This window comes from Stegodyphus dumicola, chromosome 1 (genome assembly GCF_044657685.1).
Source record: "Stegodyphus dumicola isolate Sdum_Otavi_A_Nest chromosome 1, ASM4465768v1".
NCBI classification, from domain to species: Eukaryota; Metazoa; Arthropoda; class Arachnida; order Araneae; family Eresidae; genus Stegodyphus; species Stegodyphus dumicola.
This window is the reverse complement of record NC_140768.1, coordinates 272732920-272758207: the sequence shown is the minus strand read 5'-3', so window position 1 is coordinate 272758207 and position 25288 is coordinate 272732920. Positions and strand designations below refer to the sequence as shown.

The following is a 25288-nucleotide window of genomic DNA, read 5'->3' as shown; positions in this document are numbered from 1 at the left end:
AAATATATTTATAGCTAATGATAAAAGCAAAGCAATTACAAAGAAAACTGATTCGTGACTGATTCTACAAGAAGATAATTTTACAACATTTCCTACTTTAAAAAGGTTTTATTACAGCAAAAAACTAAAAGTTGTTCATTCCCTTAACCCATTCAGTACGGGCATGTCATATATACATCAGCAGCAAACATTATCTCAGAGCTGGGTGTGTCATATTTGAATCGCCATTTAGTTCCCTCTTATGGCCGGGCATACCACATTTGACTTTTTAGATAGAACATTTAATTAGTATTTTTGGTACCTACGTATTAACGCAACCAGGCCAAAATTCGCATAAATCACCAAATTTGGCGACCCTACTTACAGCAACCTTATGTTAATTTATTAAAGCGAGGTGTGCGTAGTTCGTAGATTCGTTCGTTGCCTACATTGTGCCATTCGTAGATGTTTTTATAAGTTAAAACATGTCGCTGTGTACATGGATTCTTGTCTATATTTCGAACTTTAAGCCTAAAATGTCTCCAAAAATGCGGTTTTCGCACATGCAAAAACTACGTTTTGACAACACGCTTTAAGCTAAAAATCTGAAACAAAAACAAAAAATTTAGATAGCAAAAACGTACAGTTTCTAACCAAAAATATTTGACAAGAATCCATGTACACAGCGACATGTTTTAACTTAAAAAAACACCTACGAATGGCACAATGTAGGCAACGAACGAATCTACGAACTACGCACACCTCGCTTTAATAAATTAACATAAGGTTGCCGTAAGTAGGGTAAACAAAATAATATAAAAAACTGTATTAAAAATTATCTGTAATTAATAAATGTACATTTTCTTTCTATTCATACTTTTTTACTCAAACTTACAAATCGCGCCAACCTGGTTGCGATAATATGTAAGTACCGTATTTTTTATTGCCGCTAGATGTAGATGTATGTCTGTTATGGTGAAATATATCGAAAATTAAGTACATTTACCTTCATTCATAGGCAATGTTTTTTATTTTCGGTATTTTGTTTCGGAATGAGAGTGAGATTCGTGGGTGGGTGTTGAGCAATGTAATGTCTCTTTAATTAGGTCATTTGATATAAACAAATGTACGTGTTCTCGCTGCTTTGAGGTACTTTTTATTTTTATTTCTGCGATATAGTGGGATAGATGTTCTATCATTAGAGTTTTTTTTAATTACTCTTAGATTTTTCCGGCTTTGAGATGAATATTTTTTATTGTCAGCGAAACATATTTTTTTTAATGGCAAATGAAAGCAATATCTAAACATAGAATATACACAAATGCTAATTCGTTAGTGTTGAGCAATGTAATTGCTCTTACTGTGTCATTTTATATAAACAAATGAACATGTTCTCGATGCTCTGGAATACTTTTAATTTAATTTATTAATTTGGCTAATCTCTCGAATATGGTAACAGGTAGTTTGGCGACATTTTGGTAAGGCGATAAAGGTTACTAGCTAGGACTTTAGCAGTGTACATGGATAAAGTCAAGAGTGTGTGCAATGCCATTTTTGTGCAATTCTGGGATTTTTTTTTAAGTGAAAATAGGTCGACGTGTACATGGATGATACCGTGTATGTGCAGTTCTTAAAAACGCGGCAAACAGTAGGCGATTCTACACTTTGTCCCAATTTCCCACCTAATCTTCGTCATGATTAAGCACTTTTGTTCCATAAAAGTTCTAGCATAAGCGTAAATCAGCTAGCAGATTGTTGGAAAAAAAAATGTTGAGTAAAAAAAAAAAAAAAAAAAAAAAAAAAAACATGCCTTTACTTTGTGAAAACAAAATAGCGTCCAAAAAAAAAACTAGCAAGTTGCTGTAGCAGGGTTGGGTCGCCAAATTTCCGCCAAAAAAATGCCAAGTTACCATAATCCAAAGATTAACCATTTTTTTTTTCTTATTTTTATTTTATCCCATCATAGTGTAGTAGATGTTCTATCATTACAGACTTTTTTATTACTCTTTGAGTTTTCGGGCATTAAGACGATGCTTAGCGAAAGTTTTTTTTTTTTTTTTTTACCTTCAAATGGCAAAACGAAAGCACTATCTGACCGTAGAACATATGCAAATGCTAAATGATTCAAATTTGCTGAGTAAAATAGCAGCATATGTTATATTCCTGTGACATATGCAACGTTGGACCTTGCGTTCACCCGTTTCAAAGAATATCATACACTGTCTCATTTTGAAATATTGCTTACTTTTTATTGTTTGCTCGTTGAATTTTTATGAAAGACAGTTTTAATATTTTTTAATTTTAATTGCGTGAAGTGTTAAATTAAATTTGCGATTGTTTGGATATTTTTCCATATATATTTATTTGTGGGATAAGGGGAAAATTTTTTATTCTACATGAGTATTTTAAAAAATGTTTAAGGATAATATAATAATAAAGCTTTAAAATTAATTTTGACAACTACCTGAATATTCTTCTCATAATGTACCAAAAATTGTTCCAATTCCAAAAATTTAATTTTTTTCCAAAGTTACGCTTAGCAGCGTGAATTGCCCCCGCAAGACGACGCATCTGGTTAACGTACCGTTCCAAGACTATGCTTCAGTAACAGAGATGCCCGTCGTGAATGGGTTAATAAAGATCTAAAAACTCACTTAACAGATCTTAATACATATTTTCTGGAAGATTTGGACTCGATAAATTCAATATCCTTTCCAGTTTATGTGGTAAAAATATATTCTAGGGTATCCTATGGCAAAAATTGGTTATTTTTTGGCGTCATCCTTGTTTACGTCCAATGCTCTCCCCAGTAAAATGGTGTCCAAAACATAATGCAATAAAACGCAATTAAAGCAAAAAATATATAATCTCAAAAAACTGCATTTTAAATCAAACAATGAAATAACATAAAAAAGAAAATACATGCTATCTCATCAACAGACTAAAAAAGGAAATATCAATTTAACTTATTGAGAAATTTCTATGTCTTTAGTCTGTGACACACAAATTCCTTAACAGCATCCAAAAACTTTCAAAAATTATCTGAACTAGAATCTGTATACTACCATCATCACATAAATTCACAAAAATAAGAGTAAAAAAAATTCTCCATAGTGCTGGACTGTCAGTGGCATTTCTTGCATGAACCTATCATGCGACAAACCCATTCAATGCCATCTGAATGGTCTTTATGTTCGACCATACGCATTTCCTTCGTACAAATAGGACACTTATAATTACTACTAAGTAAACCTTTACTTACACACCAGTGATTTAATGCTTTTTTCCCTTTCCTTCTATATCATACAGAAACTTCAGATTAATCTTATGACATACAGCCATTTATGGTGTAAAACACAAAATAAGCAACATACTTCCTAACCAACATCCAATAACTAAGCCCTTACAAATATTTTCCCATCAGTCAAATTCATCACAGTCATGCAACCAATTATATCATAATAGGGTTTTCATAACATCCAATTACTCAGGTTACCATAAATGAAACAACAACTTGGCGATAATCCAAGGGGCACCCTAAAATATAGACTAACCATTTATGTAGCCCCTAAAATTATTATTTCATTTAAATGAAAAACTGAGTTATCATCTAATGGAGATATAAAATTTGTTTTCAAAGAACTGAGCAGTTTTTGGCTTAAAAGTTCAAAATAAATATCCAGAACTGTCTAATGCGGTTTTAAAGGTATTATTACTATTTGCCTTATCTTATATATGCAAGATGGGATTTTCCCAATTCCTCGATCTAAAATCTAAATACTTAATCTAATTAGCCTTACAACTGCCTTTAAGACTTAAGTTCAGCAATATAGAGCCAGAAGTATCATTAAATGTTTTCCTTTTGTAATTTTTTAAAATTTCCTATGTGTTATATGTCATGTTTTCATTTTTATTTATAAATTACTAATATTAGTCAATTTTTCACCAAAATATTTGTAACGACAGAGCTGATTTTAAGTTTATTGTACTTGCTTTGACATTAACATCTGTTTCACACAAAGTAAAATAAATAAATAAATAAAACTTTTTCATTTTTAATATTATCTAATGGATATTTCTGAGCAATTAAAATTAGATTGTGGATTGACTGCTTTAACTTCTGTGTCAGCTTGTAACCTTGATGTTGCAGTGCTAAAAAGCCTGATTACCACTGATTTCGAGCACTCAGCAGAAACTGTTCAAATGTGGATTTCTATAATCTACCTCAGAAGCTCAAATTCCTGATAATTATTACTTCATTATTTGCACAGGAAGTTATAATGAGCTTTGCAAATTTTTGAAAGGCCACAGATAGGACATAGGTTTCAGAGTACGTCTAGCAAATATTTATGTTCAGCATGAAGAAGGATATGATTTTTAGCTTAGCTGAAATTTCTTTAAGCATTAAGGATGTTCTGATTTTTATTATTCATACTATAAAAACAACCATTTTGAAATTTATCACATTTGCTTGTTTGACCATTATGTGCACCAGAGCTAAGGGAAACTGTCACATATTCTAAGAAAAACCATCAAAACACCTAAGCAGCCAGCTTATTTGACAGGATTTGAATATGAGGTAAATTATCAGTGATCAGAAATCTTACCCATTCAGCTATTCGTTACTTGAATTTTAATAAGTAGAGCATATACACAAAAAGAAAAAATGAAAAAAAAAAGAAAAATGTGATAAAAAGTTTGCCAGTTTTTCAAATTTAAATAAAGGATTTTTCAAAGTGATTATTTTTTCTTTATGCTCAATGTAAAATATAACTAAGCACTTCACTGATTGCTGTTGCCTGTTATCTAAAATAAGTGGTTTTTGGAAAGTTTTTACACAAACCAAAACTTGAAATTTATAATTTAAAATTACCAGCTCCAAGAGCAGCTTGTCTTGCAGGAGCTTGTCCTGCTCCAGCTTGTAAAACTTGTCCCATATAAACTTCCTGAACAGCTTCTTTGGGAATGCCTATATAAATTACAATACAGATGAAATGGAAATTTCAAATTTCAAAACACATTAATTTTAATAACTTTTTGTTTGTTACCTGCTGCATTTACAGCACCTTGTATAGCAACTGCCCCTAGCTTAGGTGCTGTCAAAGGAGCCAAAGAGCTGCGGAAAGATCCAATAGGTGTTCTGATAGCAGAAGCAATGACTACATCCTAAAAAATACAAAATAGAGAACTAAAATTAATTAAAATTACAATAACTATTAAAAAAAGGCCTATAAAAATTATATTATTTAAACTCAATCCACATATAAACATATGACCTGTTTTTAAACTGAATAACTCATATTACTATTATATTGAAACAGTTAGGTTAATTTATTTACTAAAACTTCAGCATATTACATAAGTTTTGGTTATTCTATATTTTAGGCATACCCCTTGGATTATCACCAAGTTGTTTCATTTATGGTAACCTGAGCTGGTTGAATGTTATGGAAACCCTGTTATGATGTGATTAGTCGTGATGCATGATTGCAGTGATTTTGACTGAAAGTATTTGTAAGGGCTTACTTAGGTATGGATGTTGGTTAGGAAGTACATTGCTTATTTTGTGCTTTATACTATAAAATGCCTGCTGGTGGTAAGATTAACCTGAAGTTTCTGTACATTTTGGAATGACTGGGAAAGAAAACATTGATTGACTAGTGCATAAGATTTAAATGTCTTCGTTCACCTCTCAGTAAATTATGCAGTGATATATAAGGATTTTGAAAATGGAGCTCACATCAACACTATGAAAGGTATGTGGAATATCATAAAAAGGGATTTTCAAAAGAAATGCTACTGACAATCTGGCAGTACAGAGGATATTTTTCATTTTTACATTTGTGAATTAATGTAATGACAGCAGTATACAGAATTCAGTTTAGATAAATTTAAATAGTTTTTGGATGCTGCTAAGGAGTTCTGTGTATCGCACATTCGAAGAAACAGAAATTTTTAAATAAAATAAGTTGATATTTCCTTTTTGTACTCCTTAGATTAGATAACATGTATTTCCTTTCTTATGTTATTTCCTAGTGAATTATTGAGATTACGTATTTTTTGTTTTAATTATGTATTATTGCATGCCATTTTATCGGGGAATGTGTTGGACATAAATAAGAATGGCACAAAAAAATTGCCAATTTTTGCCAAGGGGTATCTTGAAATATATTTTTACCCAAGTTTTAGATCAGATGATAAAAATAAAAGATGAGTGTTAAGAATTATAATTCTGATATCATTTTATTTTTACAGTTCTAAAGCTCAACATATTTTTAAAATCATTTAGTCAAAAGTCGTTAATCCGGACTCATCGGGACTTTGGCGATTCCGGATTATAGATCATCAGTTTAAATCTGGTAAAATGGCATGCAGAAATTATAAAATTAAAAATATGAAACCGTAATTTACGAAATAAAGAACAATTATGATCTAAAGGGTATCAAAATTTACAAAAAAAGAAAAGCTTAATATTTATTTGTTTACTTTATTTAACATTTCTTTCAATGTAAGTTGTTTAAGTTGCTTCGTTTTTTATGTGATAATACATTCTCTTTAATTCCATAAACAGACATAATTTCTTGTTCAGTTACAAAGTTCCGCTTTTCAAGTCCTATAATTGCTGTGTCGAGAATACCGACTAATTTGTCAATCGAAATTTTTTCGTTTTCAGTGACCTCTGTCACTTTCTTCGCTATCGGAAGCGAATTATAATGACGAGGCATTTGATTTAAATCATATCAAAGGCGAGATGAAATACTACATTGAGTAAGCAATTATAAGCCAAATAAAATAAAAACATCTGCCCTTAAGATAAGGATAGTGCTGACAGATCAACTTCCAATTCAATGCACGCCGCCGCGGCGTTAAAGATAAACAAAGTTTAGATAAACAAACGTTAAAGTTTAGATAAACTTTATCCATTTTTTGCAGCAATTCCACTTTTTGTTTAATGGACTCCGAAAGATACTTTCGCTTTGTATATCCTTTACATATTAGTAAATATATATCGGAAATTCTATTTGACATAATCGAAAGTTCAAGCTTACTTTTAAAAAATTGCTCTAACAGTCTGCAAAAAATAATAATCCGGATCCAATTCGAAGATTAAGGAACAACGCAATCTACAACATTAACTGAAATAGATAATTAGATAATTTTAGCTTAGCTTATCCCGTCCGTTATACATTAAACGCGCATTCGTAAACGTATTTTGCGCACGCGCACACGCAAATTAGCAGCGGTAAAGGTCTTACGCGTCAACGCGACGCATGCGCAGAAAGTTTGTAGCTTTGAGGTCCGGATTATAGATCATTCCGGATTATGGGTGTCCGAATTAACGACTTTTGACTGTACAAAGATTACTGAGATTACAAACAGGTTATAAATATTAATTTAAAAAATATTAAAAATGGTAGTTAACAGCAGTAAAATTATTTCTGCAATCAAATAAAATGAATTTCCAAGCTAAAATGGCAGGTATTTATTTCCGGCTCTACTCTTATATGCACCCTAATTTTACCAAATGTGGCGATGCATGTTCTGTGCTCGTTTTTGGAGCTATTGCGTGTTGTATAGCAAACCTGTTGATGTTGAAAAATCTTTTGCTGGAGTGGTTTAATTGCTCGTTGGTTCGTGTTGTGCGTGCTTTGAAATAGCCTATGTTGTAATGATAGACGTGCTGGAAAGATTTTGGTCACATATTTTAGTTTGTGTGGAAAGTAAATTTAGTATTAAAAGGTACAATGTTGGAGTTGTTAACGAGTCTTTTGTTCACGGGTGTGTTTATGAGGACTGAAGTGCATTTTTGGAATTTCTGTGGGACTTTTAAAACGGAGCAGAGCTGCTATGAGAACTCGGATGAAGAAGGGCATTTCTGATAGTTCTTGTGTGGATTTGCAGTCAAATGGTTGCTGGTAAAGTATGTGGCTGACAGCGGAGTTTAAGATTTGGATTATGGTTTTGGTGTAGTAAGTTAACTTGAGAGGAAGTTTTTATCATTACTTTCAAAATTTTGAATCTCAAAATGACATGTGATATAGCAAAATCGTGGCACTTTTGTTCACAGACATTGTGTGACTGGCGAAATTTTATTCAGGAATGTATTATGGTTGTACCATAGTCGTATCTCCATCAAAAGAAACGAGACCTGGTCTAGGCTAAATATTTATCTTTATATACACCTATGTACAGCTTACAATTTAGAAAAACTTTAAAATACATTTTCACTACAGTAGAGCGCGCAAACCAGCGTCCGTTCTTTTCTCTTTCACATCTCAATCTCTTCTTACTCCCACCTGCGACCAGGGGGAAAAATCCACTCCTCTCTTCCGGCCAAGGCGAGCAAAGGGTTCTCTGTCCGTTCTTTTAGGGTGGGTGACTAAGTGGTCTTCAGAGAAGGGAAATGTTACATGGTAAGTGCATTTTATTTTACTGTTTTTATTTTGTAGAATGTTATGTTCATTTTTTTTACTATGAATTTTTGTTGTTATCGTTGTTTTTTGAACTATTTGTAATTTAGTTTAGTTTATTTGGTTGATTTGTGCACAATGCCTAGATTGTGCAATTCATATTTTTTTTAATTTTAAACAGAATGCTGTGTACATGGTATTCTTTGAAATTTATTGTTGTTACGTTAATTTATCGAAGCGAGGTGTGCATAGTTAGTAGATTCCTTCGTTGCCTAGAATGTGCAAGTTGTACATGTTTTTTGAAGTTAAAACAGATCACTGCGTATATGGATTCTTGTCAAATATTTTTGGGTAAAAACTTTATGTTTTTGCTATCTAAATTTTTTGTTTTTGCGTTGGATTTTTAGCTTAAATTGTGTTTTCAAAACGTGGTTTTTGCATATGCGAAAACCATGTTTTGGGAGACATTTTAGGCTTAAAATTCGAAATGTAGACAAAAAATTTAGGTAGTAATATGACAGCGTGGAGTTTCTCACCAAAAATGTTTGGCAAGAAATTTGGCAACTTGAGGGCGCATATAAGTGTAGTTCCTTATTTTCTTTAAAGAAACATTTAATACTGACATAAAAGTGATCAATGGCAAATTTATGGTCCCATTTAATTTAATTTTTTGAAGCCAACTTGCCACAAAACCCACTCTGTTAAACCATAATTAGTCCAAATATCAGACTCTTTGGAAAGCCTTTGCAACTGCAACCATACACATCTACTTCTGCTATTGATGATGAAATATAAAACTAACCATGGCAGAGTCAATCAGAATATTGATTATATTATGATACAACATACCCATCATATTTTATTCACATAACTAATAACCCATTCTGACCACAATAAAAGCAGCTTAAGAAATGCTATTACATTTCTCAATTAAAGTGTCATATTTCATACTTGAAGAAAATTTTTATTTTACAGCTGTGATCATACATAACAGAATACTGACAGCTATTCTATGTCATATTCAAACAAACACGGTGATGATGTTATGTTAGCGAAACCAACAAGAAATATAGGGCAGTTATCTTGCATTTTCTATTTGTATGGTGGAGAATGACATTCATGTGAAGCAAATGTACGAACAAAAACTATCAGTATTAAAGTGAAAACGCTTCATCGAATTATAAATGGAATTTAGATTAAATTATGCCTTTTTTTTTAAGTCGGATTTATAATTATTTCTATCAAATCTTTTTTTTTTTTTTTTTTTTTTTTTTTATAGTGCCACAGTTTAACTTTCGCATTAATTAAAAGTCAATAGAGTGTAATAAAGTTGGTATCCCGAAGTAACCAATCTTTCGCAGAAAAAAATATCGCATTTGAAAAACAAGAGATTAGACGTACGATTTAACAAACAACGAAAGCAACAATATTCAACAGATACTTACGTTATGTTTCTGGCGAAATGTGCCAAAATTTCCATTTGATTTCTGTATATGTTTATAAAACACCTACAAAGAATTGCATACTTATTATTTAATTTATTTATCCATAATACAGTTGCACATATTTAATACAGGAAATAAATTTAGATTCACAAAAATTTACTTTTAATGATGTGTTAACGCGATGGAGATTCATGATTCAAACTCTCGAATTAATTTGCGGGCGATAAGCAACAAATGTAAATAAAAACAGATTGCCATTTCTTAATACAAATTTTCAAAATACAATTTAAAAAAAAGTATCAACATTAAAATAAAAAGATTTATCACAATTTACAGTAAATTACAATTATTTATTTAATTTAATTTATTTTAGATTCAATAAGCCTGAATTTCACTTCTTTTTTAACCAGCAGTATTAAATCATGATAGGAAAACTGATGATGTAAATGATGATACTAAACATTACTTGTGTCTAATAATAATAAAAAATATCCTACATAGTTAAATTATATTTTTTGTTTTCTTTGCATTAAAACTGATAAATATTTCCTGAGAGTAGCATTGCTTGAGGGTGGCAATAACTTTAACTTCACAATCGATTTTTCTGAGATAAGTATCTGCGTTGTTCGCCATTTCGTGGAATTTTATGTGTCGGTGCTTAAGTTTGCTGAAATTTCCATAGGCATCATATTAGTGCTAAAACAGTGTTACCTTCTAAGCATTTAGAAACCCTGGTTTGAGCTATTTTGTGTGCTTGAAAACATAAATTGAATTGGAGAATTATGTCTCGGTATTCGCGACCACCGAATTCGTCGCTCTTTGTGCGTAATGTTCCGGACAGTGCTAGACCTGAAGAGTTACGAAGATTATTTGGAAAGTATGGTCCTATTACCGATGTGTATATACCACTTGATTATTACAGTCGACGACCTCGTGGATTTGCGTACGTGCAATTTGAAGATATTCGCGATGCCGAAGAAGCTTTGAATGAACTAGATCGAATTCGATTTTTTGGACGCGAGCTTGAAATTGAATTTGCTCAAGGTGATAGAAAAACGCCTCAAGAAATGCGTGGTAAAGAAAGGAAAGGACGCCGATCGCCATATCGAGGTGGTTCTAGCCGTTATGATGATTATCGTAGAAGAGGTAGATCAAGAAGCAGATCTCCGTATTATCGTGATCGTAGCCCTGGATACCGTAAGAAAAGGTTTTCTGGCAGTCGTTCGCGTTCACGATCACGTTCTCGTTCAAAGGAGAGGTATCATCGAAGTGCCAGCCCTCACAGCGACGCTTGATTTGTGGTCTTCCAAATGCCGAAATGAACATTTAGAATTTCACCTGCTTATTTTGACTTTTTATTTTTGTTCTTAATTAATGTCCATGTGTATACTCATCTTAATTTCATTTGATTCATTAAGCTTGTAGTTGGTTGGTCATTAAAATGTTAAATCAGTATTTTTTGTATGTGTGTACACGTAACGTTAAATTATATATTTTTACACGAGAAATTTTAATATTTTTAGACTCATTTATTAATTCTTTTAACCATTGCAGTACTCTAGATACAAGTAAAGGCAAGGCAATACAAGGTTCTGAAGTTCTATAAAGATACAAGGTAACACAAGAGTCCTAGACTCGTAAGCGTACAAGTTAATGCAAGGGTCCAAGTAAAGGTACAAGGTAGTACAAGGGTTCAAGTAAAGATACAAGTACCAGACATCTGGTAAAGGTCAAGTTGACAAATGTAAAGACACAAGGGGCAAAGCAATTTGTGCAGATCAAGTACGCAAAGCACAAGCGCCTTCAGTAAAGACGCAAAGTACCTTTTAAAGACAAAAGACTAAAAGGTAATCAAATGGGATAAGGTTATTTTTACTTTGGCAATAATGCTTTGTTATAAATTTAAAGAATAAGTTAGGACCTCGTATTTTAAGATTAAATCCTGCACTTTCGTAAATTTCTCAGGATTCAGAATTCTTGACAAAAATATGAAAATAAATAACTCGATAGCCTTATATAGTTTTAAGAATATTTTCATCACATAATTGGAGTAAATTCTAGTTATTAAAATTTAAATATATATATATGCATGAAATTATTTTTTAAATGTTATGTAGAAATTAAATTTTTTTTTTATAAATATCTCATTAAGAGTAAAGGTACATTTATTAAAAAGGATAACTGATAGTTTACCCATGCTCTAACAAAATGTTAAATGCAGTGAAAGAAGTGATTGAGTTATTCCTGTGGTTCTGTTTATAATCTTCAAAAAATAATTTTAAACAAGCTTATAAAATTAAATTTGATGATTTAAAATTTTTCTATATTATCTTACAGTTAGATGAATAGTAAATTTTTAGCTTTCTTATGCTTACATGTATTTGTTTTATTTTAAAAACCCTGAAATTGAATATACCCTTGGAAAGTAGTTTTGAAACATATAAAATGTAATTCTTTGTAAAAAGTAATTTTCATAATTTATATTTATCATATCTTTGACACTGTTAGCTTGGAGAAGCAGGGTTGTAATTTGAAAATAACATCTGGATTTCACTTGCAATGGTCACTTCCATTATGTGTCAAGTGATACATTAAAAGTCCAACAAATTCTTGTAAAACTCGGAACTAAGCACTAGCCGAAGTGATTCCAATACCTTTTGGTTAATTCTGAAAGCATACTAGTTTAATGATGAAAAATACAGAATTTAATCTCATAACAGTATGTTGATTTAAAATCTTATTTGTAAGATGAGCACATGCTAAAGTTTATTATTTTTCAACATTTACATGTGCATACAGGGTGATTTTCTTGTTAAGAGACTATTGTCTAAAAAATTAAGATAATGACTGGGAAATTTATATCCCCTTTAATTTTCTATTGATACTTATGTGTTATCACTACCATCTTGGTAGAATTTTCCATATTTTCAGAATGTGTCACACTGCCAATCATGAGCATAATGATTTTTCAGGCAGCCATGCTAATAACAATCCTTCATTCAAGTAGTGTCACCATTTAGCTCTAGTGTAGAATTGGGTGCCTCTTCGTTTAGCGACACTTTTTTGTAAAATTTTGGCGATGAAATATTATTTCTCGTTACTATGATAGTGTAACTTTGCTTTAGTCTCCTGATTTTTAAAAATAAAATACATTGATGTGTCCATGCACAAATTTAAACAGTGCGCAATGCCTATTTTGTGCATTTCTGGGATTTTTTTTAAGTGAAAACAGGTCAATGTGTACATGGACACAGAGTTTATGCAATTCTTTGACTTTTTATTTTGGTTTTGTGTAGCGGCCATCATGAAATTATGTCTTCCTGTTGCCGATCTTGGCGTCAAGAAAGAATCGCCAAAAAACAAGGGGTACCCAATTGTAAACTTTTACCGTTACCATTTTTGTACGTAGACTGTTAAAAGTTTCCAACTTATTTCTTCTCCAAAATTACCGTTATTTTCCGACATAGTCTCCTTGTAGGTGTATACATTTCTTCCAGCGATGCTTGCATACTTTTAACCCGCCTAAATAATATGTGGAATCTTTCTCTGTAATGTCTTCTCATATCTTTGTCCTCCAAGTACTTTTAGCTTAGGGAATAAAAAAAAAAGTTATTTGATGCTGACTAGGATGGATCATGAAGCAGTTCAAATTGTGATTCATGGAATTTTGCCATTGCAACTGCTGTGGTGTGTGATGGAGCATTGGCTTGGTGAAACAAAATTTTTTCTTTTGCAAATGTGCCCGTCTTTCCACAATTTTTGCGTTCCGCTTGTTAAATAACATTGCATAGTATGTTGCGTTAATGGTTTTTCTTTTCAAGATAATCTATTGAGACAATCCCATGACTGTCCCAGAAAACTTTGGCCATCACTTTTCCAGCAGAAGGAATGGTAAAAGTTTACAATTGGGTACCCCTTGTTTTTTGGCAATTCGTTTTTGGCGCCAAGATTGACACCACGGAGGCATAATATCAAGATTGCCGCTACACAGAACCAAAATAAAAAGTTGAAGAATTACATAAACTAGGCATTGCACACTGCTTTAACTTTGTCCATGTATATATTGATCTGTTTTCATTTTAAAAAAATCAGGAATTGTGGTAACCAGAAATGTGGTTTCATCGCCAAAATTTGTCGCTAATCGAAAGGATACCCAATTTTACATTAGAGCCAAAGTCACAGTTTTTATCATTTTTGGAGCCCATTTTTGGAGAAATGTTTTGACTGTCACTTAGTGTCAGAAAGAGCAGTGTCATGTCTGACCAACAGGGCGGGTGGTCAAGCAGCTCAAACCGTAATTAATATATTTTCGTCATTGCAGTCGCTGAAATGTGAGAGCATTGTCTTGGTGAAACAAGATTTTTATTTTTTGCAAATGTGGCCGTTTTTCCACAATTTCTGCCTTCAGCTTGTGAAGTAACATTGCATAGCATGCTCCAATAATGGTTTATCCCTTTTCAAGATAACTTATTAAGACAATCCCATGGCTGTCCCAGAAAATTGTTGTCATTACTTTCCCAGCAGAAGGAACTGTTTTTTGCCTTTTTCGGAGCCGTTTCTTCCTTTGCAGTGTACTGTTTTGACTATGGTTTTGTTTCTCAGCTGTAATGATGAGTTCATGTTTCATCTACAGTGATCAGTAATTGAAGAAATTCCGATTTATTGCGCCAACAGAAAGGTGCAAATATTCATTCAGACAGGTTTTTGGAGCAAACGTGCAGCCAGCTTGCGCTTATCTAAATCTTGGTTCAATATATGCCAAATACGTTCTTTGGACGTGCTCGTTGCCTTTGCTATCTTTCTAACCTTGCTTCGACATCCTCCAGCACCATTTGGTGAATTTTAGCGATGTGTTCGTTAGTGATTGCAGCAGGGTTGCCACACTACCTGGAAAATAGTAAAAAGTCAGGGAATTTGAAAATTGACCAAAAAATTCAGGGAATTTAAATATTTTAGTCAAAATCTGGAAAAGTCGGGGAATTTGTTGAACTAATTTGTTAAAATATTGGGGATATTATGATGAGCAGTAAACGGGTCATTTTGGTGTGGGCGACAATTTTCAAAATCATGCCAAGGCCATAGTGTATACTAAGATTTTACCGCAAAATCTTTTTAACGCTCCTTTTTTCTTTTTCTTTTTTTTTTTTTTTAATTAATGCCTTATTTGTCATTTTGCAGTAAAATAAAATAGTAAATAGTCACCTAGGCTAACCATTTAATTTAACTATATTAGCCAAAATATTGTTGATTATTCCAATTCAATTTTTAAATAATTATCTTTATTTGAATCATATTTATGTCATTTAATGTTGCTTCTGCTCTCTAAGTTTATTTATTATTAGTAAATAAAACCTTCAAATTTCAGGAAAGTTTCTCTGCATAATCCTGACATTAATTCTAGCAGTATGATGACATACTATCACAAAATTTAATGCATATATGTTTTGCTTATGCATGCTACTAAATAAGTATAAAATACCTGAATTTATTTAAAAATATCATTAAATAGATTTTTCTTTCGTTTAGCTGAAAAATGTCTGCCAAAGAAGACATTTTTTAATCCAGATTGGGCAGATTCTAATCTGAATCTTCAGAGGAGAAAATAACTCCTTAAAGTGTTATAATAGTAATCCTTTGGGAATTATATATTATAAGTCATATGTGTTATAAGTATATATATATATATGTCATATGTAAATGGCAAACTTTTGTGTTTTCAAGTGGTACTATAATTAATTTACCTCTTAGCAAAGCCAGTGTGTATTATGCAGATAGACTGGTATTTTCTTAAAACACACCTGGAAAATTCAGGGAATTTCATTTTCCTATTTGAGTGGCAATCCTGTTGCAGTTTTTAGCTGTACTGAACATTCATCGTAACCCAGGCTTTTTATGACCACGTTTTCAGCTGCCCAAAATTTCGCAGTGGTTGATGATGGTGCAGATTCCCTGTACACTGTGTCCAACTACTATTTAATCTGAGTAGGGGTATTACCTTTAAAAAAATAGGTATCTAATGACAGCACAATACTCGATTCCCCATCACCACCACCACCTAATTTTTACAAAAACGGCTACATCAACTCACGAAAGTAATTGTCAAACAAAAAATTCGCATTCAAAATAGCTGAAATTTTGATTGGTAGTTTTCAAGTGATGCCCAAACAAGTTCCCTCCACTTCTGTTCATTTGAGTTGCCATCAAAATACTGAGGTCGAACAGACAACCGTCTTATGTTTCTTGCATTATGAAAAAAGAAACTTTTCTGACAGCCCTTGTATTCCAATGACTTTTATAAACCAATGATATTTTATGCCTTAATTTTATGTACTGATGGAATTTGGCACAATGGAAGAAACTGCAAAAAATTTCTTTAGGAGCACATAATTTTGGCATAAAATCTCTAAAAGAGAACAATGAGGAGATCCATTTGGTTGATAGCTGATGTTCCTGCAGTCCTATATCTGTGCATTTCTCAGATAAACATATTGCTGTGTATTTGAGCATAAGAATGTATTTTACTTTTTTAATGTATCACATAAACTTATTTAATTGTTGAAATTCTAACATGGGGTTCGATTACCTCATTAATATATCATAGGCTTTCTTAAACTTTTTCAGTCACGACCCCTTTTTATCACTGAGATTTTTTTCCTGAACCCCAAAGTATTTACAAAATTTTTGTGGGACCCAATAAGTATTGCGCAAATTGCAATTTTTTCACTTGTACTGTAATTATACTATTGCAGTTTTAGGTCATGAACTTTAATTTCTAATTTTAAGACAAAGAACAATGTGAAAATTTTAAATAAGTAACAGATGAAATGAACATTTATTTTATAAGAAGAATTGGCGAAAACGTTTTCATTTTTCCTTTGTCTTCATTGTCTTTATTTATTATTTATTTTCAGATAAATTGTGTAAAAATATATGGTAATTGTAAAATTATTATAACAAGTTAAATATCAAAACTGCTAAAATTTTTAGCGACCCACAGTTTAAGAAACCCTGATATATCGAGTGGTTACACAACGTCCTTGAAAAATATGCAGCTCAGAGGAGCCATTTACCCCAAACTATTAAACCACGATCACTGAAATGGGATATTTCAGACAAGGGAAAGCAAGTTGTGTGCCTCTTCCTCATCATAAATAATACTCAGGTTCAGTCATCTTGGCTGCATTGAACATGACAAAGGCTCTTTGTAAAGCTGGAATGACACAAACCATCGTTTTTCTTTGCCATTAAGCCTTCAGGCTGCAATAGAAGGCTAGTTCGAGTTTCAGTGGCAGCCTAAGGGTCTAAAAGCAAATCTCTTATAGTTGCTTTCCAGTTTCTTCAACCCAACAATGATTGAAAACATCTGATGCGGTTGTTACTCTTGGTTGCCCTTAATCAGGCTATTTGTCAACTGATCCAGTGCTTAAAAAGCAGCTCCAAACTCTTGATGTAACACTTTGAAGGATATTCAAATTTTGTGCGACCTCCATTTGTGTTTGACCTCCCCCCAATTATTTCCGACCAATTGCTTCATTTCAATAAGGCCTTTGAGCCACAGCTGCTGAATACTGATGATTCTCAGAAACCACATTAACTTTAAACAACACTACAGACTGGAATGCCAACATTTGTCCATTGTGCAGCACATTATCAGTCACCGAATTTCCATATTTCTGTTGCTAATGTATGCATGGAAGTGCAGTTTTGTGCATTAGTTGCAACATTAACTTAGTGAGTAAATTTTTCTCGTTAGCCTTTAACTTTGATGACCAGAGTGTATATATACCCACATCATACATCCTCTTATCCCACTGAAAAATTTAGAAAGGAAAAAAGTTATGTACTGTTTACAGTGTACACCATCTACCAGTTAAGTGTTTGGACATGTGATATCAAAAATTTGTTGTGTTAGTAGTCGGTGGAGCCTCCACGAGTGGCAGTTACATCCTTAACCCTCCGGGGTGCACCAAGTACTTGTGTGACAGCTATTGGTATTTTCGTCAACTCACCTTGCAGAAAATGTGCAAGTTCCTTCACCAATGTTGTCTGGTTGTGTTCCTTAATTTGGCTACCAAACTCATGTCGGGGGGTTTCTCGGCAGAGTTCAGGTCTGGACGGGTGAGTCCATTTAGTTAACCACATTGTCACTTACTGATCCTTAGTGGACCTTGCAACATGACAGCTGACATTGTCATCCTGAAAGTAATGTGGGTTCAACCCATAAAACTGCCACAATGTTGGAAGACAGTTGTTATCTAAAACAGTAGGTGTCATCATTGAAGTTATCTTAAATTTGAACCAAGGGTTCTAGTCCATACAAGGAGAAACATCCTCAGGCCATAACTCCACCTCTACTAAACTTTACTGTGGGCATTGTGCGTTCTCCAGGCAGATGCGAGAACCTGCCATCAAATGTAGAAGGTTGTCATTCTAGAGAACCTATTTCTGGTAATCTACAGCCCACATTGAATGTGTTTCGTACCACACTGACTGAGCAGCATTGTTGGATTTTGTGATAAATATTTATGGCTGGCACCACAACCATATCAGATGTGCTTGCCAACACATGCTTATTCGTCGAAACAACACTCTGGAATGCCTGTTAGAAACTCCAAGCCACCGGTTGTGTGCAGGTCTTCTAAATTTCTCTGAGCAACATCCATTGGTCGGGGTACATGCCAACAATAACCTTCAACTTCTAAATCAAATAAGCCACAGTCAATTTTGGTTAATTCATCTTGCTAGATATACCCCTTAAGGATTGTCCTTTTATGATGCCCAACGATTACACCTTTCTCGATATCAGATAACTGCTCTGTGGCATCTTGCATGCGACTAATGCCTTTGTTAATATGTAGTAAGTGTTCTTTCAAATTTACATTAACATAACAAGTTATTTTACAATCTAAAACCACAGCAGAATTTTAAGCCATAAAAACATTTGCCTGTTAAAAAATTGTGCCAGAGCCTTTGTGCTTATCAAGCTGAAAAGGTGGATGTTGTTTTAGACATGTAAAATAGTAAATTCAGTGAAGGTTTCTGAAGTTTTTAATTCAAACATGTAGTTCACTGTATAGTTAAATAATAAACAAAGAGACATTTTTTTCTTTTCAATAAAACTACAAGATGATATACTTCTAGCAAGTACAGTGTAAGCTACAAATATAGAGCCATTGAATGTATATGCAGTGAATTCTCAATATTCCAAGCATTTACAGACCGTGTTTGTAAATGTGCGAGTGGCATTTGAAAAAATAAACTTTAGTTCCAAAAGTGGTTGTGCATAAATGTTAGTTTTGGTTATTTCGTAGGGGCTGAATATTGCCTTTTTATTTTCCATCATTTATACTAGAACAAGTAGGTAACATTTAACATAAAATTATTTACAGAGGACTTAAGTTCACGTGAAATTCAGAAATAACTGCAAAGATATTTGATGAATACAATATAGCATAAAAATATCAGCATTTAAAGGAATTCTTAATTTCCTGAGAAACAAAATAATGTTGAAGATGAAGTAAATATAAAATAATGAATACAGTCAAAAGTCGTTAATTCGGACACCCATAATCTGGAATGATCTATAATCCGGACCTCAAAGCTAAAAACTTTCTGCGCATGCGCCACGTTGACACATGCGCATAGGTGTTTACGCCTGCGCGTAAGATCTATACGACTGCGCATATGTGTGTGCGCAAGTGCGGAATACGTTTTCGCATGTGCGTTTTATGTATAACGGACAGTATGAGCTAAAATTATCTAATTATCTATTTCAGTTAATGTTGATGATTGCGTTGTTCCTTAATCTTAATTGGATCCGGCTTATTATTTTTTGCAGACTGTAAGAGCAATACTATAAAAGTGAACTTGAACTTTCGATTATGTCAAATAGAATTTCCGATGCTGGAGCTCCCAAAGGATCTACGAAACGAAAGTATGTTTCGATGTCCATCAAACAAAAAGTGGAATTGCTGCAAAAAATGGATAAAGACATGAAGAAGGTGACAGAGAGGTTAGTGAAAACGAAAAAATTTCGATTGACAAGTTAGTCGGTATTCTCGGCACAGCAATTACGGGACTTGAACAGCGGAACTTTGTAACTGAACAAGAAATTATGTCTGTTTATAGAATTAAAGAGAAAGTATTATCACATAAAACGAAGCAACTTAAACAACTTACATTGAAAGAAATGTTTAATAAAGTAAACAAATAAATATTAAGTTTTTTTTTTTTTTTTTTTTTTTTTTTTTTTTTTGTAAATTTTGATACCCTTTAGATCAATAATTGTTCTTTATTTCATAAATTACAGTTTCATATTTTTAATTTTATAATTTCTGCATGTCATCTTACAAGATTTAAACTGATGATCTATAATCCGGAATCGCCGAAGTCCCGACAAGTCTGGATTAACGACTTTTGACTAAAGCAACATTTGTTTAGGAATGAGTATTTTGTAGATAACTTATTTTTGCCAAACTAATGGGTTGGCGAGTTTTTATAAGGAGGTAAAAAAGTAAATCTTGCAAATATTTTTTTTAAGATTTCTAAATGTGTAATTTTTAATACCCTGAACTGTTTCCAGTGACATACTGAAACTGCAAGACTAGCTGGTAAAGAGTATATGTTCAATAAGTTTACCTTAATGGTATATACATCATGCTCACAAAGTCTGCATAGTTTTTATGTTCATAACTATTGGTCATAGATGCTTACTTCTCATAACGAAAATGTTTTTGTGATATAAGTATCTATATTTTGCCATTCTAAATTTTAGAAATTACTTTTGTTAAAATTACAAAATCTCAACTTTTATACTTTAGAAGATTTACTCTCAAACTTAAACTTTTATTAAAAAATTGAATAAATAAATAAAAAGACAGAAAATTTGATTTTATTCAAGTCTAAGATCCTATACGAGGGCTATATGTGAATTAAAGAGCAGAGTGTTTGTATTCATATATTAACTGAAAATAAAATATCAGTGTAGGAAAAGGGTTCTGATATTAACACATTTAAGTGATGAGCATTTTTATATAGATTGTCATGGAAAGCACCGATCAGTATAATTTTTTTCAAAAAGATTCTTATTCTCATAATCTTGCAGAATTTGCATTTTAGAATAGCAAACTAAGGTCTCATAATATTATTTGTATAAATTAAAGAAAAATATTTTAATTGTATTTTTGGTATGATTATTGTATTATGAGAATATTTATTGCATGATTTTAGTATTTGAAAACTTGCATATTACTCTTAAAAATTCTGTCGGCATACCAAATTATGAGCTCAAAAATTAAGGAATGTTACGCACTAGTAAATTGCAGCAGGATGTCATTGAATGTACATTTAATTCTAGAAATTAACCCCAAATTATTCTAATTTATTTAATTACTATTTAGCCCAGGAGGGCTATTAATTTAGTTTTAGCATTTAGCATTGATTCACTTTTCAAATTGTTTCCTCTAAATATTATCGCCCTGTGTGCTATTGATTTCGTTTTGGCATTTAGCATTGATTCATTATGAATGTCTTTTTTACTTTTCAAATTGTTACCTCTAAATATTATCGTCCTCTGTTATATTTAAAGAAATTGAACAATCTGCGTAATTATATGTATGTTTCTCATATTGTGATAAAACGACGATACCTAGAACCATAAAATTTTGAATAACGTACGTTTCCACCCAAATAAGGATATTTGGAAGCCAAAATTTGGAATTGATTTTACTATTTCATATTTTGTAAAGCATTTATGAGTTTTTGTTTAAGAAACTCGACAATTTCAAAGCAAGCAATGACAAAATTCTACCGGAAAAAAAAATTTTATATCCAGTGCTCGAGACTTGTGTATTGGAAATTTCAAAGATATGCTCGTTTAAAAATTATTTTGTGATTTTGCTGTTGAATTGATATTTATAGATTAAGTGCGAAGAATATGGTATTTAATAAATAAAAGAAAAATGTTAAAAAGTGTCCTTTTGGGCATAATGTTAAATGTGAAACCTTTCAGGGTTTTTTTGTTCGCTCAGGAGTCAAATGTTTTGTGTTTTATTTTTTATAATGACTAAAATTTTTGTTACTGGCACCAGTCACCAAATGTGGCTTAGAAGTCTGACTACAGATTTGTTTAATGTACATAATGTCAGATTTGCTCAATTCTGTGATTTCTTTTAAGCTGTATACATGGGGAGAACAATACTTAATAATTATTTACAGTGAAATCTGCGATGTAATTGCTTTATTTTTTCCATTTTGTAAGTTATGTGCATTTTTCCGGTCATTTCATTTCAAAAGTTGGTAACACACCTACATCTAAAATATGTATTACAAAGGGATGACGTTTTTAAAGATTGTAAAACTCTTCACCTTCTCTTAACAAACACTTGGCATGCAGTTATGCTTCACCGCGAACTTAGGCGTGCAGCGGGTGTTTTTTCATGAATCGTGCGGAAGTATGGTTATTCAAGAAAATCGCAGTAAATCAAAAACTACTTCGTTTTTATGAACGAAACTTTTTTTATTTTACACTTAAATATATGCTGTATGATTATTTAACAAAAAAATATATATTTTTTTACGAAATCACAAAAATAAACGATTTTTAAAGTTTTACAATGTATTAAAAAATATTTTTTCATAACAAGTACAAATAGAACTGATAACACATTAATAGTTCTTTACAGTATGGTACTGTTCAAAGCATTTTCCTCTATGAAGAGGAACACGGCAGAAGCTACATATAAAACACGTTTTACTTCACACTATTTTGACTGCGCACACGCGACATTGTCTTTGTGGATTTTTCTTCCCGGCACCAACAATTTTCTCCAATACGTGTTTGCGCATATCCATGGACAATCTTCTAGGAGGGTCACGTTTTGATATCATTTGCTCTGGTTCTTCAGTGCTGATTTTAGGTAGTTCATCAGTAACCCAATGTCGTGCAAAAATTTCTTGTATTTTATTTTTTGCGTCTTTGTCGAATTGTATGCTACAATGCATTGGAAAATGCACACTTTATCATATACATAGCTAAGCGCTTTGTCCACTTCACTGTTTTACACAAAATACTATATTAGGACAAATACTGATCGGCCCGATCTACTCCTTTCATGTACTTGTTGTAGTCGATCAAAGCATTTGGCTTAAAATTTTTTGTCTCTTGATACGATCAACATTACTACTTTCTTTCATTTCTGCGGAATGGATTGAAGAGATGAGACTGACTTCTTTCTTGGATTGCCAAACTTGTACCAATACATCATTTTTTCTTCGAAAGATTGTTTCTCATTTTTTTCAAATTAGTTTTTTTCAGGCACTTTGGTAGACCTCTATTCTTTCTAATTGTTCCGCAAATTTTATTTATTTATTTATTTATTTTGTAAAAGGGCTTCCGTGTTATCGACACTGTTCTAGTAATTGTCCATGTACAAATGGTGCCAGACATCGGTATATGGCGAAACTACTGTGAGTATCGTTTCGATCAAACATAATCCTTGAACTGCGTAAACTTCAAAATTGCAGATATAACCAGTGTCACTTTCAGACAATATTCGTATGAGTATGGCGTATTTTATAAATTTTCCAGCGTTGTAAACTCTAAAAAACAATCGTCCTCTCTAAGGTATTATGCCCTCATCTAACGATACTTGTTCATTGTTCGTAGTGGTCCTTATAAGTCCTTATATTTGAAAATAAAATATAAAGGCCCTTATAGGTGCTTACTTTTTCTTTAAAGCCCTTATTTTTTTGTTTTTAGTGCTTATTTTTTGCTTTTAGTGCTTTTTTTAATGAGTGCACCTTCCCCCCCCGTACCAAAGCCGAAACTAAGTAAACAACTTTTCTTCCTAATATGGAATGTCAGATGGTGAATCATACTCCCAGAAATAGCTTTTCCCCCCTTCTCTGCATAACCTTTGGTGTGCTTGAAGAGTACAGACAGGTGCCCGTCGTTCTATTGGTCAAAGAATTGCGAAAGCAGTAGAAAATTCCGGTACATTCGGCATTCTTTTCCTCCCACCCAAATACTACACACATTTGAATTTCTATCAAGATCTTAAAAATTTGCATTCTTGTTTTGCCTGGTCAGTTCATATTCGTGTTTATTATGATCATTATGCTTATATTATATGTATGAATGTTTATAATAACATAGTTGCAGTAACTGCTGAAGTATAGTAAACTTCCAAAAATGGTTGTGTTTTAACACAGATTAGCTTTCTAAAGAATAATATTCGAAAAGCCAAGTAATCGAATAGTCAAAATAATTTCATTTTTTTGGCCAATACATTATACAGTATGAAGGTTGGGAGGTCTCCTATCTTGAATATTGAAACTGTTACAGTTCGCTGCAAAACAAGCAACGGAACTTTTGGGGGGGGCTGGGTTGAATTGGACTAAAAGTTCTGCGGTCTACCAACCCAAGCGAAGATTGATTCTATTTCGGAAACTTAACGCCGTCTGTTGAAAATTAGAATGAAAAACATCCCAGTTATTTAGTTCTTTATTCTCTCAATACCACCAGTTGTTGATTCCGATTGTGTAATATCACGTAGGGAAGAATTACGGTGCACGTATTGCGCAATAACGTTTGCGATATTTTGCAGAGATAATTAATTTTGATGTTCAGTCCGAGATTTGTTTATGAACACGTAAGAGTTTTACTGTGCTTGCTAAGCAGAATATTTTTTTATATGATGCACATATCGAAATGCCAAAAGCATTTATTTAGCGAAAAAATCTAAAGAGCGGCTATAGTCTACCCCCCTCCTCCTCTCCTTCAAGTTATGCTCAACTGTCCACATATTCGCCAATTTCGAAGTATTCGGGTTAGTTAACCCGGCGGAAGTTGCACCAAGAAAAGTTACTAGAGTGGGCGCGTGGGGTATCGCATACCCCAATATTTAAATATTTAAAATACAATAAAAATATTATTATTTAGTTTTAAACCTTTTTTTTTTTTTTTTTTTTGTGTGTGTGTGTATTATAAATAAGTGAATAATAATTGGGTTTCAAAATATTAATTTCTGAAATAATCTTAGAGTTAAAAATAAGATAAATGAAAATAAAAAAATAAACATCATGCCTCTAAGTTTCATTGCATCTCTAATACACCATGCTTATTTTATTTTTTCACACTTTGAACGAAATACTTTCATGTATTCTTGGCACAGAATGTTTTCACATTTTAAACATTGCATTCACGTTCTTATGTCCTTGGCGCGAGGGCAAAAAAATTATCACATCTTTCATACTTAGTTGTTTCGAATTTCATGTATTCGTTTTAATTCTTCGTCGAAACTTCTGCTTTTGTTTTGCATGCTGTACGTCAATTTCTTGGAAAAGTAATAATCTGATTCTTTGTTCAATACTTTTTTCATTAATTGTAATGCTAAGTCCTTCAAAAACAGACTTCTGTTTCTGGTTGGTGGATTAGCAGTTGAATGTAATACA

General features: G+C 32.5%; 2 protein-coding genes across 2 annotated transcripts in view; one reads left to right on the top strand and one right to left on the bottom strand.

Annotated features, from left to right (window-relative positions):
* Positions 1 to 10095, bottom strand: part of Acat1 (Acetyl-CoA acetyltransferase 1) — a 94230-nt gene extending 84135 nt beyond the window's left edge. Inside the window, exons 1-4 of the mRNA XM_085806930.1 lie at positions 9996 to 10095; positions 9836 to 9898; positions 5028 to 5145; positions 4853 to 4948 (exon numbers count right to left, since the gene is read on the bottom strand). Coding sequence (XP_085663056.1) covers positions 4853 to 4948; positions 5028 to 5145; positions 9836 to 9898; positions 9996 to 10028 — 310 coding nt within the window. The 5' untranslated portion in view covers positions 10029 to 10095. The remainder of the gene's footprint in view (positions 1 to 4852; positions 4949 to 5027; positions 5146 to 9835; positions 9899 to 9995) is intronic.
* A 335-nt stretch (positions 10096 to 10430) lies between these two features.
* On the top strand, positions 10431 to 11290 carry LOC118190359 (serine/arginine-rich splicing factor 10-like). Its single transcript, XM_035361064.2, has one exon. It carries the CDS (start codon positions 10618 to 10620, stop codon positions 11128 to 11130), a length of 513 nt encoding a protein of 170 aa, XP_035216955.1. The 5' UTR covers positions 10431 to 10617; the 3' UTR covers positions 11131 to 11290.
* The last annotated feature ends 13998 nt before the right edge of the window (positions 11291 to 25288 follow it).

Bases quoted from the DNA above. Each gene is read 5' to 3' on its own strand.
- LOC118190359 (XM_035361064.2), top strand. From the start codon at position 10,618: ATGTCTCGGTATTCGCGACCACCGAATTCGTCGCTCTTTGTGCGTAAT.